Source organism: Nelumbo lutea, chromosome 6 (genome assembly GCF_056320005.1).
Source record: "Nelumbo lutea isolate HS-2025 chromosome 6, American lotus-T2T, whole genome shotgun sequence".
Lineage (NCBI taxonomy): Eukaryota > Viridiplantae > Streptophyta > Magnoliopsida > Proteales > Nelumbonaceae > Nelumbo > Nelumbo lutea.
This window is the reverse complement of record NC_142689.1, coordinates 29,009,067-29,024,548: the sequence shown is the minus strand read 5'-3', so window position 1 is coordinate 29,024,548 and position 15,482 is coordinate 29,009,067. Positions and strand designations below refer to the sequence as shown.

At 39.2% G+C, this 15,482-nt stretch overlaps 1 protein-coding gene and 1 long non-coding RNA gene across 2 annotated transcripts; one reads left to right on the top strand and one right to left on the bottom strand.

Annotated features, from left to right (window-relative positions):
- Window positions 1-304: 304 nt before the first annotated feature.
- On the bottom strand, window positions 305-3,644 carry LOC148848235 (F-box protein At5g51380-like). The gene is made up of 2 exons (XM_088952031.1): window positions 2,237-3,644; window positions 305-1,019 (listed from the first exon to the last, which is right to left on the bottom strand). The coding sequence occupies exons 1-2, from the start codon at window positions 3,445-3,447 to the stop codon at window positions 737-739; spliced, it is 1,494 nt and encodes a 497-aa protein (XP_088808157.1). The 5' UTR covers window positions 3,448-3,644; the 3' UTR covers window positions 305-736.
- A 6,498-nt stretch (window positions 3,645-10,142) lies between these two features.
- On the top strand, window positions 10,143-11,797 carry LOC148848234 (uncharacterized). Its single transcript, XR_016100454.1, has 3 exons — window positions 10,143-10,639; window positions 10,862-10,934; window positions 11,027-11,797. It is a non-coding gene; the product is annotated as an uncharacterized LOC148848234 (long non-coding RNA).
- The last annotated feature ends 3,685 nt before the right edge of the window (window positions 11,798-15,482 follow it).

Here is a 15,482-nt window from a genome sequence, read left to right as displayed (position 1 = left end):
ATTAACCAAACAAGGGGCTTCTTGGGACTGTCTGTATTGGATAACCTTGTAACTTATTCAAATTATATTTGAGAATCTATCTTTAGTTTTTCCGAAGAGGTTGCACCCCGGGTCTCTTCTTGGGATGCTTGTAACTCTTTACTTTCTGTGATTAATAAATTTCTTCATTCATAAAAAAAAAGACATAGTTCAACAGGATGCAGTGCAGAAAGAAGGGGGCTGATCCCTGTGACGACTCAACAATAAAAGTGTTTTATACACATAAGCCAATAAGCCATGCCATACATCCAAGGCTGTCAAGAAATAGCTATAAAACGAATGATAAAAATTGATATTAAGATATCCAATTACAACAACCCCTTTAAGTAACTTGTTTCAACTACTTAACAGAAAAGGGATTAACATTCCTAACCTTGTAAACATAGAACTGTATAAGAGATGCAGGGTTAGGGTAAATACATCAGTGGAGTAATTTGAGCTGGGAAAAGTTGAAGCTCAGGCAAACAAGTTACTCCACATGCAGAAATAATAGGTGAAGAGGGTTTGGCATGTTTAAAATGATTATCTTCCTTTGCTGGTTCACTGTAGGCGAAAAAAGGTGAATCGTCTTCTGTTAACAATCATGTTAACTATCTAAAATTGGATAAGATAATGATTATATCATACTGATAGTGTAGTTCTGCTACAAGACCTTTTTCAGTAGCCTTATGAACCATCTGAATGTAAGCTTAGATTCTCATTTTCTGGTAGACTTCACCCTCTTGAAAAATTTACGACCTTTCTTTCTCATTCCCGTCCCTGAAACACTTGATGAAAGAAGAGAACGGGAATCTGGTCTCCACTTCAACTTCTTAAGCACAGAAAACAAACTTGACAGTGCAGGAGTGACTTCATAGTCCTTTATATTGTTACATGAGACTACACTAAGCATTTTAAGCTCCTTCCAATAAAGAACTACAGACTCCAGACCATCTGTTGTTAGCAATGAACATCCTTCCAAAGATAGAGACTTTACCCTCCTGTGAAGAAAGTAATCAGGCAATCAAACCTTCAGTAGGTGAATCATTCTAAAGTAGAAAAACATAACCCCATAATAAAAAAATCCTGATCATTATATTAAATCGCAGTTTGTGCAATCAGCCATAGACAAAACATGCCTATAAATAAAAGAATAGGACCAATGGTAGAACCAGGAGATGTTTGTAAATTTCAAGACTTCTCCATTTGTTGCATTAAATGTAAAGTGTTCTCTATGGAGGCAATGAATAGTAAATCCTAAGTAAGGGTATGTGGCACAGCACAGTCTCCAATCGATGTGCTAAGAATAGTTCCCCCAACCTAAGGTTCTGGTGGAGCCCCAGGCCCAAACCAAATGCAAATTTTGTCTAATACAAGGTCCATACAAGATATTTTTGGGTATTTTGTTTTCACCTACACATGCGTATACACATATATAGGAGAGAAGCACAATTATTTGGGTGTTTACAGAAGAAGTTAGAGTTGTAATTCCAGTTGAGAATATGGTGAAATTTCATATAGGTTCAAGTATGGATGTAAGGATACTGCCAAACCGTGTTAAACCTTGTGCTCTGTGTCCAATTCTTTTCTTTGTTATCCATCTCCTGCTTGTCTTGTTTAAAAGTTAAAACAGTTCTGAGGTTGGAACTTAGAATTCTTTAAGTTGATTAGAAGGATACATTTTTCTGATGATTATTTCAGTGAACAGAAAGTTTCTACCCTTCAAGTATGTCACTATGTCAGCAGAAGTATAGCTGCTCAGTTCAGAGCTACTGAGTGCAATACAAGGGAAAGGACTAAAATGTGATTTTGATGGAAAACATGTCATTCTTCCTTGTCAGTCTCTAGGTTTAGCGTGACCAAGTGCATCTTCAAGGTGGCTTTGAAACAAAGTGTTAGTCATTGAACAAAGGAATATACGGAGTTACAGTCATGAAGCTACTAAAGATGTAAAAATAAACCCACCATCATTTGAACTCCTTTTTCCTAACCATTATATGTACAAAAAAAAAAAAAAAGAAAAGAAAAAGTACTGCAGCGGATAAACAATAAGAATCAAATCTATATACAAAAACTGAAGATCCAGCGGCCATGCATGTTCTTGTACAACCATGGTTCACCAATCAAATCTTTTTTTTTTCTTTTGCAAATTCGACGTGTACAAGTATAGGGCATATTGCAGTAGAAACTAGAAAGAACTGAACACATTAATCAGTACCTGCAAATGCTTGCAAAGTAGAACATCACATTATCCAAGCCCCAACAGTCCTGAAAGACGATCTCTCTGACACCCTGGCAAACGAAAAACAATGACTTAAGGCTTTTACGATCCCGGATTTGGCACCTCTGCAGGTGTAACCGTTCAAGGGTCTCGCAAGACCCCAAATACTCAGCCGGCCCGGGGTTCGAATCGATCTTCTTACATGATTGTAGCCTTAATGTCTTCAAATTTCTACAGAATGACAATCCTGCCATCCACCCTTTATCCATCCTGTGGTCGGACAGCGTGAGCTCCTCCAGCATGTCGCAGCATTGGCCAATGGCTTTGATCCCATCGTAACTCCCCTCACAACCGATCAGCTCAAGCTTCACCAGCCGCTTACACCCGTGCGCCAAGATCGTGAGACCGATATCAGAGACCACCGAACGGTAACAACCATACGCATTACCAATCAATTTCAAGATCTGGAGGTTCTGACAGGCGGCAATCCCACGCAACGAGAGATCCGTGCAGCGGTGCAGCTCCAATTCCTGCAAATTGGGGCACTCCTCGGCGATACTCGCCAACCCAATCTCAGTGGCACCGATTAGAACAAGCTTCCGAAGATTAGGGCATCCACGGGCAATAACTCGTAGTCCACGATCAATTGAAGCATGCGGGAGTAAATTCTCTTCGTCGATCAAGTTGAGGCCATTGGACGAGAAATCAGAATCAAGGTGAAACGAGACGAATTTATGGGTCAAAAATATGCCAGAATTCCTAGGTGCGTCAATACATGCCGGGACGAGATCAACATCGGTAAGATTGGGGAAACGAGAAACAAGGCGACCGGATTCGAGAAAATCCCAGTCGAAGAGCTTGAGGGAGCGAACAAGGCGGCCATGAAGAATTAGCCATCTCTTGCATACAAGAGAATTAGAGTTTCTCTGTGAGTCAGGAAGCTTAGAGAAGATTCGAAGGAGAAGCTCGTCGGATAACAGAGCGGTCAGATCGTTGGAAGCGCCAAAGTATCGACTTTTCTCCGGCCAGCTTCTTGGTGACCTCTCGTCATAATCTTCTGCCGCGAAATCTGATGCAGAAGCTGAGCTTAGAGATCGAAAGTGCAGCGTACGAAGAAAACGTTTGATAGCTGGATCTTTGAACCAGAGCTCTGGCAAGCTTGGAGGTCTTCTCAATATCTTGCGCTTTCTCTTTGGTGTAAGTTGCATTGACGGTTAGCGTTTCGACTTTCGAGTCCAAGGTATGATTTGATGCCTCTCTCTCTGCTTCTACTTCTGCTTAACTGCATCGCCTCGATCCCTGTCGCTCTTCTTCTCGCTCCGTGTTTCTTCTGTTTTGCGTCTTCTCTCACTTTTCTCTCTCTATCTGGCTTTTTCTTAATTCTTATTAATATTAAGGGATCCTTAATTTTCTTTTTTCATATATTTTTCTTTCTCTGGGATATATCTGAATCTGGATCTGATGGCTGATGCGTAGTAACGTGGGTCCCTTGATTTTTGTATTATCTAATTGTTGTTACACATTCTAGAGCTTTTCATTTTGTTTTTTCTCTGCCATTCGAAATGGTCATTCAACCTGCGGTTTGGCCTTCGCGATTATTACGAAAATGCCAAGAACTTTGAATTTCTGTTGCATCGTATCGATGTAACAAACGCACTAACGCAGCATAAAACGATACGTCATAATCGAAATACATGATAGTGGGAAGGTTTTGACCAAGAAAAACGCCTAGCATTTCCATTTCCGATATCATGTCTTCGACATTTTTCGTAAATTACATGTTATGACTAGTCTCACTCTAATACTCCCAACTCTTAGGTGGCGTTGGAAAAGATATTAAAAATGTTTGAAATATGAAAAATTAAAAAGATATTAAAAGTGTTATAAATTTGAAAAGATATATAGTTGTTATTTTTTTATTTTTTATAGGTTGTGAATAAAGAATGTTGTTTGTATTGGATTAAATCTTTGACATTTGAATTTTATTAATTCTACTATTTTACCCCTTAAATTAGACTACTCATTTGTAGCGGTGAGAGAAAAAGAATAAGAAAAGAGAGAGAGGCTGGAACTTGTTGCTGCTAGTTTGCCGGAGGAATCACTTGCTACCGCTAGTTCATCGCTCTGTCAAGTGGAGAAGATGAACAGTGAGATGGAGAAACGCAAGCAACATTTTCAAGCGTATTTTGGACTTTTGACTAGGTTTGAAAGGCACTGAACACGTTTAGTGCCTGACCCATGTCTTATTATTTTAGATCTGAAAATAATTTTCAAACCCAAATTCAGATACACTTTCAAACACATTTGACGTCTGGAAAACAACATTTTTAAACTTTAGAGGTCTGAAAAGTGTATCAATCACCACCTTATAATAATATCTAAATTTTTTGAAAATTGAATGTAATGTTAATTGAGATTAGATGGCATGTGTTATGGCCCGCGTGCCATGCCGTGCTTCCCTCCTTTCGGATACTTTGAGGGGTTGATTTGGTATGGCCTACGACTTGAACTTATGCGGGCCTATGCCATGTCGTGTTGTGTTGCAAGTCTGCAAGCCAAATCTTGGGTTAAGCCATATTTTCTAAAAATTTTGAAAAAAGTAACGAACCTGGGGCCAAGTTAAGTCAGTCAACCCTAATCCAACCTGAATTGTGGAACCCCCAATTCTAACCCTAACCTAACCTGAAAAGTTTTCAGAGTGGGCTGGGTTTAGGTTAGCTTGACTTCTCTACTTTCTTTGGACAAATGTTTCTATTTTCTAGACTTAAGGGTTGGGATAAATTTAATTTTAACATCATTTTTTGTAATATGACATACATACATACATAGACTCAAGGGGCCAAATCTTGGATAGGCCCCTACCGGCGTATCGGGCAATCGATATTTTGAACCTTGGTAAAGGTAAATTGGTCTCAAATTTTTAAAAAATTTAAGTTGTACATGTCATAATGTGATGCAGATAATTGACAAACTACCAACGATTGGTACTAAATTGGCAATTTTCTAGAGTTCAAGTATTGTAGTGGCACATATTGAAGTTCAAATACTAATGTGAGAATTGCCCCAAAGTATAGGGTACTAATATGCAATTCACCCTTTTTTTAAGTTTAATTAGTATTTGGCATGGGAGGTTAAGAGTTTGGTGGACAAACATGAGAATTCTTGGGTTGGTTTAGTTCACAAGAATAAGGGTTTGGAATTGGATTTTTAATGGGCCATTCCAATTCCAACCATTTGATTAAGAGAATTGGACCATTCCAATTCTAATCATTTGATTAAGAGAAATGGAATCCAATTCCCATTCCTAATGGAATGACATTCTCCCATTTGAGGGAATGGCCATTCCCTCCTCCCTTGGGAATGATAATCAATTTCAATTGATCCAATTCTGATTCCCATTCCCATCTGAACCAAATAGGTGGGGGAATGGGTCATTCTGATTTCCATCCCAAGAGAATCCAAATTTGACTATAAACCAAACAGACTCTTAATTGACCACAAAACGTTGGTATTTTGGACTTGGGTTCCCATCGAGAGTCCTGCCTTGAATGTTAGGAATTGATTTAATTCTTCCATCCCCAACGCCCTAAAGTTGCAATTTGGGCCAATTTAGCTCATTGGATTGGGATGAAGTTAAGTTTAGGATTAGGGTGGAAGAGTATGAACTTGATTTAACTTCAGGTTGAGATAGAATTGAGACCTTGGCCAATCCAATCTAACCCAAACCTGAATTAATTTCATATGTGTTATGTAAATTTTTATTTACATATGTATGTATGTTATCATGATAACAATGTCATATTACAAATAGTGATGCTAAATTAAATTTATCCCAACCCTTGAGTCTAGAAAATAGAAACATTTGTCCAAAGAAAGTAGAGAAGTCAAGCTAACCTAAACCCAGCCCACTCTGAAAACTTTTCAGGTTAGGTTAGGTTAGGGTTAGAATTGAGGGTCCCACAACTCAGGTTGGATTAGGGTTGAATGACTTAACTTGGCCCAACTTGCAACCCCATTGAGCCCCTTCCCCCCATTTGCAAATCAATTCACATTTTACCCAATTCTGCTTCACTTCAAAATGGATCTAAACAATGGAATGTGGTGATTTACAAATGGGGTGAGCATGGGTCTGTTTGATTTATTTCCAAGGAAAAACCTGGAACCTACCCTATCAAGAATGGTTCTAGGGTCCATTCTAGCCTTGATGGTACGGAGGTCAGTTCCGAGGGTTATCAGTGAAACTTATTCTTTCTTTATCCCCTAAAAAAAAGAATATGTTCTTTAAAACTATTCTTTAAAAACATATAATAATATAGTTCAAAACTTATAATCAAACATAACCTAATTATCAAGGATATTATGGTCAAATTAACACACCAACTATGCAAATAACTCAAATGTGATCAGCATATATTGTGACCTATTTTGAAGATAGCATATTGTATTAACAAGAATTGCCTTTTACACGAAGGATGATACCATTTGATAATGGCGTCATTACCAAAAAAAAACCTCCCTGAGAACGTGGGTATAGTGAATGTTAATGTTATCCACTTATCCATTCCCACAATCCTATAGCATTCTTGAATGAGATCTCTAATGAACCATGGAGGTTCATTTTTTCCTTTGTAATCTGTCAATCACCAATTTCGAGTATTCATTATAGTATCGTCCCTTATTGTGAAACTACCTTTCGATCCCATTTCCAAACCATAATATCAAGGTTTTTAAAACAGATCCGGACAACTAACTGGTCAGAGGTTCGGTTGTCGAATCGAATGGACAAAAAAGTAAAAAACAGTTAAAACCATTGGGTGGTTCAAATGTCCGAATCAACGATTTACCAATCAAGTTAATGTTTTTGTTTTGGCAAAAATCTAATTTTGGGAAAAAATGGAACTGGTCACTCAACCGGTTCCCAGTTTTTTTAGTCGGACCATCTGGTCCGGTCTGATTTTAAAAACCATGCATAGTATCGCCCCTTGCTTCATGCAAGATAAATATAGTTTTTATTATTTTCTATATATTTTCATTTAGAATTTCCTTTACCTTATTCCTTGTCCTCACCTCATCCAACTCTCTTTCTTCAACTTTCATGAGTTCTGCAACTTGCATGTTAATATTTTGAATGGGTACCGTGATTTGGGTATTAAGAGGTAGATCCCACTTTTCAACAAATCTCTTTGGGCCAGAATGCCTTTCTAGGCCCAAGAGCTCCCCTTTCTCTCACTTCCCAGTATGACTCTTTCTTTATCTACTTGCTTGTTATAAGTTGGACCCAAAGTGTTGGATGGTTCAGTAAGAATTTTTCATCCCAATTTTGCTAAACAAGCTGAATTCATCCACTTCATATTTTTGAACCCCTACCCCGAAGACCAAGAGTGCTCCATTTAGGTCTCCTGTCTCACTTGCCCCACATAAATCTTTTTTTAGTTCTTGTCAATATTCTTTACAGTTTCCTTTGGAAGCCTAAATGATCTCATGATGCCGTCGATTTCAGCAAGCCGATTTTCCCTGTTATTGATAAGGTTTTCTGCTTCCATCCCGATAGCTTGCTTTCAATTTTTTATTCAATCTTTCTAAAATGAGTCCTATTTGCTCTTCCTTAAATAATGGGGTCTCTCGTCTTCTAGATAGGTAGTGTCCTTTATTAGGGGACAGTTGGGCAAATAACTGTGTAGGGATGGGCTTTGATGTCCTTAATCACTTATAGAGGAATCACCTCGAAATATCCTCTAGGAGTTCACAATAGGGTAATTCGTTACGGGATAGCTCGCTGTAAGGCAATTCGCTACCAAATGATGTAATGTTTTCATGAAGCTTCTATCTGACAAGACCGTACCCATCAGATTGCGCCATGTTTCCTGACTGACAGTGCAGTCCCTGCCAGCCCGACAAGACTATGCCCACGTCTCTCGACAAATGATGGTGTGTGTCCTTCCGGGACGTGTCACTCATCTGATTGGGTAATACTCTGCAACGGTCACCTATGCAGCCCTGGCAAATAACGATTGTGACAAAGGTTCAGTGGTGGTTACGCTCGATTTAACAAGAACACTCATATATAAGAGAACCTTGGTCGAAGGGAAAGAGGGATCTTATCTTGAATATCTTGAACTTACTTGAACTTTCTCTCGAGCTAACTCAGTGATCTAGCATGATCTACACTCTTAGCCTTCTTTGCACTCTTTAGTACTTTTTCCAGCGCTCTAACATAAACATCGGAGTATTCCCACCAGGCAAGTCCCCTGGGAATTCTTCACCGTCTTCTTCTCAGGTACCGTCCGTCACCAGCTAGGAGCTAGTCAGCTGCTAGCTAAGAGTGCTCGGATTGTATAGCATCATTTGGCGTTGTCTGTGGGAAACGCTTCAAAAAAGCCTTCTTCTAAGTTTCTACATTTTCCTTTAGAGGACTTAGCATTCATGGCCTCCTTCAGCAATGCCGGACGTTGTGCCAACCATAACGCTTCTGGGGAGCAACCCTAACTCCCCACTGTCTGTATCGGACAATTCACCGTTCCCCTCTCTGTGGACAAGATTCCCAGCTTGAACGTGCCTCTCACAGTGGCACCCATGAACGCTCCACTCCCTTCCACGGTTGGAGCGACATTTGTTGAACCTTTGGTTGTGCCCCTAGTGACCAACCAGAATCAGTTGGAAGACCTAGTGTAGTGCATGCGAGCCATGCAAGCTCAAATGTAGCAGTTCCAACAGTTCCAACTCTACCAGCAACAAGTGCTGCATCAAGTCTCTCAGTATCAGTTCCCTTCCTTGCCTCAGGCCCAGCAGCCGCTTCCCCCTAGGCACTCGGCCACGAAGCAAGTTAAGCCCTCCTGTCAGATCGAATGGCCTCACCGGGGAGAAGCCTCTCAGGCCCAGAATCCTTCCAAAAGCCAAGCCTTGTCTCATGGCAGAGAGGAGAGGCTAGCTACCCCTGCCTCGCAGGGGCCTTCCATCCAGTCAAGCCCGCATCGCCCCAACACTCACCGTTCGAGCTCCCGCTCGCAGAAAATCCGTTTGAGGTCCTAGCTGCAGACTACAGGCAGGGCCCTTCGATTTAGAGCTACCACCAACAGTCCGAGCCCATTGAGCTCGGTAACACTAAAGCAAGCAGCACCAATGCCGAGCCAACAAAGCAGTAGTGGAGATGCCGACGAGCTCACCGAACTGGTACCCATGTCTCGCCCGAGCTCAAAGGTAAATAGGAGGTGAGCTCAGGTGAAGTAAAAGCTACTCCTCTCCTCTCAGGTCCTTCCCCACTGTCTCCAGAACTTCTTGTTGTCCCTATGGCAAGGGACTTCAAGCTCCCTCCCTTGGATAAGTATGATGGGTCCTTTGATCTGAATGATCATGTGGATGCCTTTCAGTCCCAGATGCACTTAGTAAGGGCCAGTGAATCCTATATGTGTGTGGCCTTCTCCACCACCTTCAAAGGGGTAGCCCGCACATAGTACCTAAACCTCGCACCCGGATCGATAAGAAACTGTGTGCTGTTCATTAAAGCTTCATCTCCCACTTTGTCACCAGCAAAAGGTGTCCAAGAACTCAAGAAAGCCTCATTGGCATAGTGCAAAAGGAAAGGAAGTCCATTCGGAGTTACATCAAGCAGTTTGATGACGCTTGTCTACAGATACCCGATCTGAACCCCGCAGTTCGCCTCATCGCAGCCAATCGAGGTATTACTCATAAAGAATTCAAGTGGCACGTGGTTATCAGCCAACCTAAGACCATGACCAAGTTCCTTAAGCTCACGAATCGATTTATAGGGATAGAGGAAGTGATCAACCAAAAGGGCGAATAGGCCCTTGAGAAAAGGAAAAGGAAACCAAAGGAAACCAGAGCCTCTAACTCAGGGTGACAGTAAGAATAAGAATGACCAAGCTTGGGGGGCAAAGCCAAATTAGAATTTCCGAGCTCAGCAACTGAAAGGAATTACACACCCCTCAATGCGAAGTGGGCCAAGATACTCATGACGATCAAGAACGTTTCTTGTGTGAAGTGGCCACCTAGGCCGAAAGGGAGACCGTAATGTTAGAAATAAAAATTTGTAATGTCATTTAAACCATTTCTCATATTTCTTCGAAACGAAAGTACGGAGGAAACCCATTTCTCATCTTTCCTCTTCTTCGTCTTCAATCTCGTCTCTATTGGGCATTGTAACCTATCATGGCTTCAGACTTCCACCGTTGCAATCTATCGTGGCTTCAGACTTCTCCATCACCAGCGGCATGGTTGGCTCTTCTTCGGTCATCCCATTTGATTGAGAACTTTGGAAAGTTGAAATCCAGCGACACCCAAAACAATATCTATATATGATTCCGTCGCTTGACCTGGGTGTCACTGGATTTCATCATCGATGGCAACTATTCCCAGCGACACCCCATTCAATGGAAAATTTAGGTTCATTTTTTGATTTATGCTATTTTATTTCTTCTTTGATTTTTTTTCTTCTAATTTCTTTTCTCGACCTGGGTGTCGCTGAATTTCATCGTCGATGGCAACTGTTCCCAGCGATATCCCATTCAATGGAAAATCTAGGTTCATTTTCTGATTTCTGCTATTTTATTTCTTCTTTTTTTCTGATTTCTTTTATCCAAAAATTTGTTATCTATGGATGGTCAGATTTCATCACCGATCGCCTTCTTCAACTCCACAAATATCGCCGATCAATCTCAAGCCCAATTTATCTCTCCCTGTAACCAATCTCTCCTAAGATTTTCTTCATCTCTGTTATTTTTCCTGTAAAATATTTTAATTATTTACTTAATTTTTTTTCTGTGTTTTTAGTTCACGTGGCCGGATTTGCTCCTACTCCGACTCTGGCAACAGATTGTGGCGGCTGCGATATGCGGTAGAAGAATGGTTCGGAACGGAAGAAGAAAAGGTTAAAATAACAGGGTTTCTTGGAGAACGACTCCTAGATATTTTCAGTGGATTTCTTGCAAACACGGTCGGTTTCCACTGGTTTGGGGTTGTCCCTGGATGATAGGCGTATGGCTTCTTCAGGTGATTCACCTCTTTTCTCGCTCCTCGATGACAATATCAATGGGGAATTGCAGAGGCAAGAGGTGGAGATGGATTGATTCGTCAAAGTTCAGGTCTAGCTTTGTATTCGATTTTTCCCAATTGTCGAGCTTCCAGTCAACCGACAGCTCCGATTCGAGGAGAAGAGGGCCAGCTTCAGCTCACGAGTTGCATTAAGGGGAAGGGAAAGAAGAGAGATCGAAGGAGAGAGAGGGAGGACTTCGGTCCGGTGCCGCTACAACAGCTACCCCGCTGCTGTTCCTGTCGTGAGGTCGGGGAAGATGAATATTGTTTTTCCCCCCGAATAGATATTGGAAGGGTAATATGAGAATTAAAAAATATTGTAACGCAGATTTCAACGGAAGGCTAACGGAAGGGATCTTTATCTCACGGTCATATTACAAGGGGGTTTTTATCGCAAAACAAAGTATAGGAGTCTTTATTATAGACCCCATTATACAGGGGAGGTCTTTGTAATTTATCCTAAGTTTTATTTTTAAACATTAAAGAATGCTTCTTTTTTGAGCGTGAAAATAACCAACCTTTTATACTTTTTTTTTTGAAAGAATAAGATTTTTATTTGCTCAAAAAAGTTGCAAAAAAAAAAAAGAAAATTTAGAAAAAAAATTACGAAATGGTTTTAGATTATCTGCTTTTTTTTATTTAAATAATAGATTATCTTTTAAAGTTGTAACTTGTAAGCTTGAAACAATGAGTGTTAGTGGTCATGACATCCTCATTAACGCAAGTAAGTTTGTCCAAGCCAAACATTTCTGAGAAATAAACAACCCAAAAATCACAACAACAAAAAAAAAAACATAAATCCATACAAGGTTTGTAAAGGTTTCCTTACATTTTCTTTTCTTTTCCTATTTTTTCCTTCAAACCAAACACAGCCTAATATAGTAAAAATACTTATATTTTGTACATATCAGGAAATGATAACTTGATCATCTAAGCAGTAGTTGATTAATATTTAACTCTTTTTTTTTTGCTGCAATAATTGAATTGTTTCTTGTAAGATTGCCCTCATTGTATAAGTTTTGCTATAACATTAATGCTTGATGTAATGGACATGTGGGGTTTGAATCAATAACTTTCATGAATTCTGCCCATTAAAAAAATTAATCAAAACAGTCTTTCGGTTCAGCCATTTCAATCCTTATCAAGACCCCTTGATATAAGAATATTTATATTTTTAAAACCTGCATGCAAAACAAAATGCATTAAAAATTATTCAATCAGGCTGATCTTTTATATGTAAACTTGGAGTGTGGCTTCGATCAAAGCAATCCCATACTCACATCATTTGAACAGCCTTTTATAACCTTGCATTGGAAATATCTTTCCAAATGAGACTTATTTCTTGGCCCTGTTTATGCTGTCCTCGTCACAATGACTTTTGAGAGTTGAGACAGTCTCCTTAGAGATTATTGATTGATTGATTACACAATTGGATTTCTCATTTTATTCTCTTATTTATTTTAACTTGATTTATAAAATAATTTTTATGAATATTTGAATTATCAATCAAAATTCTTTAAACCAAACATAGCCTAGTGTCTCCTACCAAAGAGCCGTTGGCTAGCCCTGTTCATAATTCAAACTTCTTGAGGTGGGGCAACTCCCACAAAGGTAGTATGTATTTTGAATTTGAGCAACAGATCGATGCTTAGACCTAACTCATTTTGTGAAATAATATTTATAGCTGAGCTGGAACCTAATTCAATAATGTTGGGCTATTATCTAAAGCTCATCATGATTTTTTTTGTATTTTTCTTTTAATTCACTATGACTTTTCAAAGCCTTCAGAGAACCTATCAATGAGTTTTGTTCAAAATTCATCTTCTAAGGTTTCTCTTAGATCACTACTGTTAATGGTGATTAATAGAACTTGTTGACGTAAGCCTTTAAGTACATTAGATGACCAAATTATTTCTGAATGATCAATCAACTTTATAAAATATTTTTATGATAAAATTACCTCTGACTACTGTTGGCCTAGTATGGGTGAGCTCGGTTAGATGTAATTTTGCCATGAAAAATACTTAAGAAACTTGTTTGGTCATTCAGGAGTAGTTTGGTCGTGAAAATACTCGAATGCTTATGTGGATAATTTCTATTAATAATCATTAATGGTGAATTAAAAGAAATTTAAAATGAGTTTGAAGTTTTAAATGATAAAACTCACTTTTTCTTTGAAGGTTTTGGAAAGTTATAGTGAATTCAAGAGAAATACAAAAAAGTCATAGTGGGTTTTAGATAATCCCGTATGAAATCTTTCAATTGGGCCCACTCCCAGGTGTTTGACAAAAACAAGAGTTGCTATTAGTTGTCCATTCATGATTAAACGGTTTTGTGTAGTTTGGTTTGAATCAACTTCTGGGCCTCCATCTCTCTATACATATTTTTTAATTTTGCAAGGTCGAAGCCTAAACCTTGCACGATGGAATGCATGACAGCTATTGAGGTCCCTACCTAGCCTTGAAGGCCCATTCAAAATAAAATAAGGGTCCATTTGTTTCACATTTGGAATCGAAGCAAAATCCTCCAGAATTGGAATCGGAATGGTCTAATCCCATAGTCTGTTTGATTCAAACAGGAATAGGAATTGAAATTAGCAGGAATGGGATTTCATTCCCAAGGAAGGTGTAGGGAATGGCCATTCCCTCAAATGGGGGAAGGCCATTCCAGCAGGAATGGGAATGAGATTCTGACTCCATCCAACCAAAAGGTTAGAATCGGAATGGGTTCCGATTCCAATTCCAGACCCCTATTCCCACGAACCAAACAGAGCCTAAGATTGAGGGCGATTTGTGCCTGAGGTCTAACTGGGTGGACTTGGATTGAGCATTTGTTAAAATTTGAATGGACCTATCCCACGGGCCTAGGCCTAGGTTTTGTGTGATGCTATCGCATAGATATAGTCTAACCCCAAACCCCTAAACCCCCTAACTTGAGTGAAGGTGGGATTCCATCCAAGGTCTCTGCTACAATCAATTAGAAACTTTACCAGCAAAGTAGTTGGCACCTTCAAATAGAATACATATTATACATTGCAAGGTTCTAAAAATCAGACTAGATATGGAACCACTTTGGCCATCGCTTCCCGGTTTGAATAGACGGCCCATTCTGATTTAAAAATATAATATAATTAAAATAAAAAATGGCCAAAACCCTGTTGTCCAGATCAACGGATCAACTGCCCAGGTCAGTGCATTGCTGACCAAATCAATGATTTTTGGGTGAAACAAAACCGATTGCCTGACGGGTCCCCGGGTCAACCAGTCCAGCCGTCCAGTCCGATCCGGTGTCCAAAACCATGGTATATTGGATGTATGTGACTGGGATGGGGTGAACTTAGTAAGGAGCCATCAAAATTATGTTTTCAAAATTTGACTCTTCAAACAAAACAAAAAACACATACACAACAAAGAAGTTTGTGTTTTGGTTTCAAGTTTGAAAGTTCAAACCCGATGTTTTTGATCTACTTTTTTGGAACTAGTAACAAGAAAATCCAGAATCGAGAATTTTTAGTTCTACGCAAGCTCTTGATTTATCTAACACAGTAAAATAATATTTTTGAAGAAAACATATTTTCAAATATATGAAGATATTGTATAGAACTAGTTCAAGAAGCAGAGTAATTAGAAAACTCATATATGACAAGGCAAATTCAGAATGTGAGAGTAGGAATTGAAGAGTAAATCCAACAGTTTCCTTCTAATTGTTGATGATGTTTTTATACCATCTAACAATGCTGCCACAGAGGTGTTAACGTTGCCTCCATATAAAATTTTTTTACAGCCCACTGGAGATATGTGTTATGCGGTTATGCCCGTAAACCGAATGAAGCTTAACTATGGGCTATGGGCAATGATTCATACTAGGCGCGAGCAGGGTAATGACTATGAGAAGGGAATGCATGAAGTCACGTGCACTTTGGTCCCTGAATTTTAAAATGCAATCCAAACTTTCATAATGTATTAATTTGGTATTTATCGTTAATCAACCGTTAGTTATATGTATACACGATGACATATGTGATTTAAATTTTTTGAAAATGTTAAAATTATTATTTGAAACACTGTTTATCATCTTCTTTCAAATTAATTAAGATTGAACCAAGGCAATGATGAACAACCCCAAACCTAGTGGGTTTGAGGTTGCATTGGAAACTTTCCAGCAATCGAGTCATGTTTCTGTGTGATCAATGACA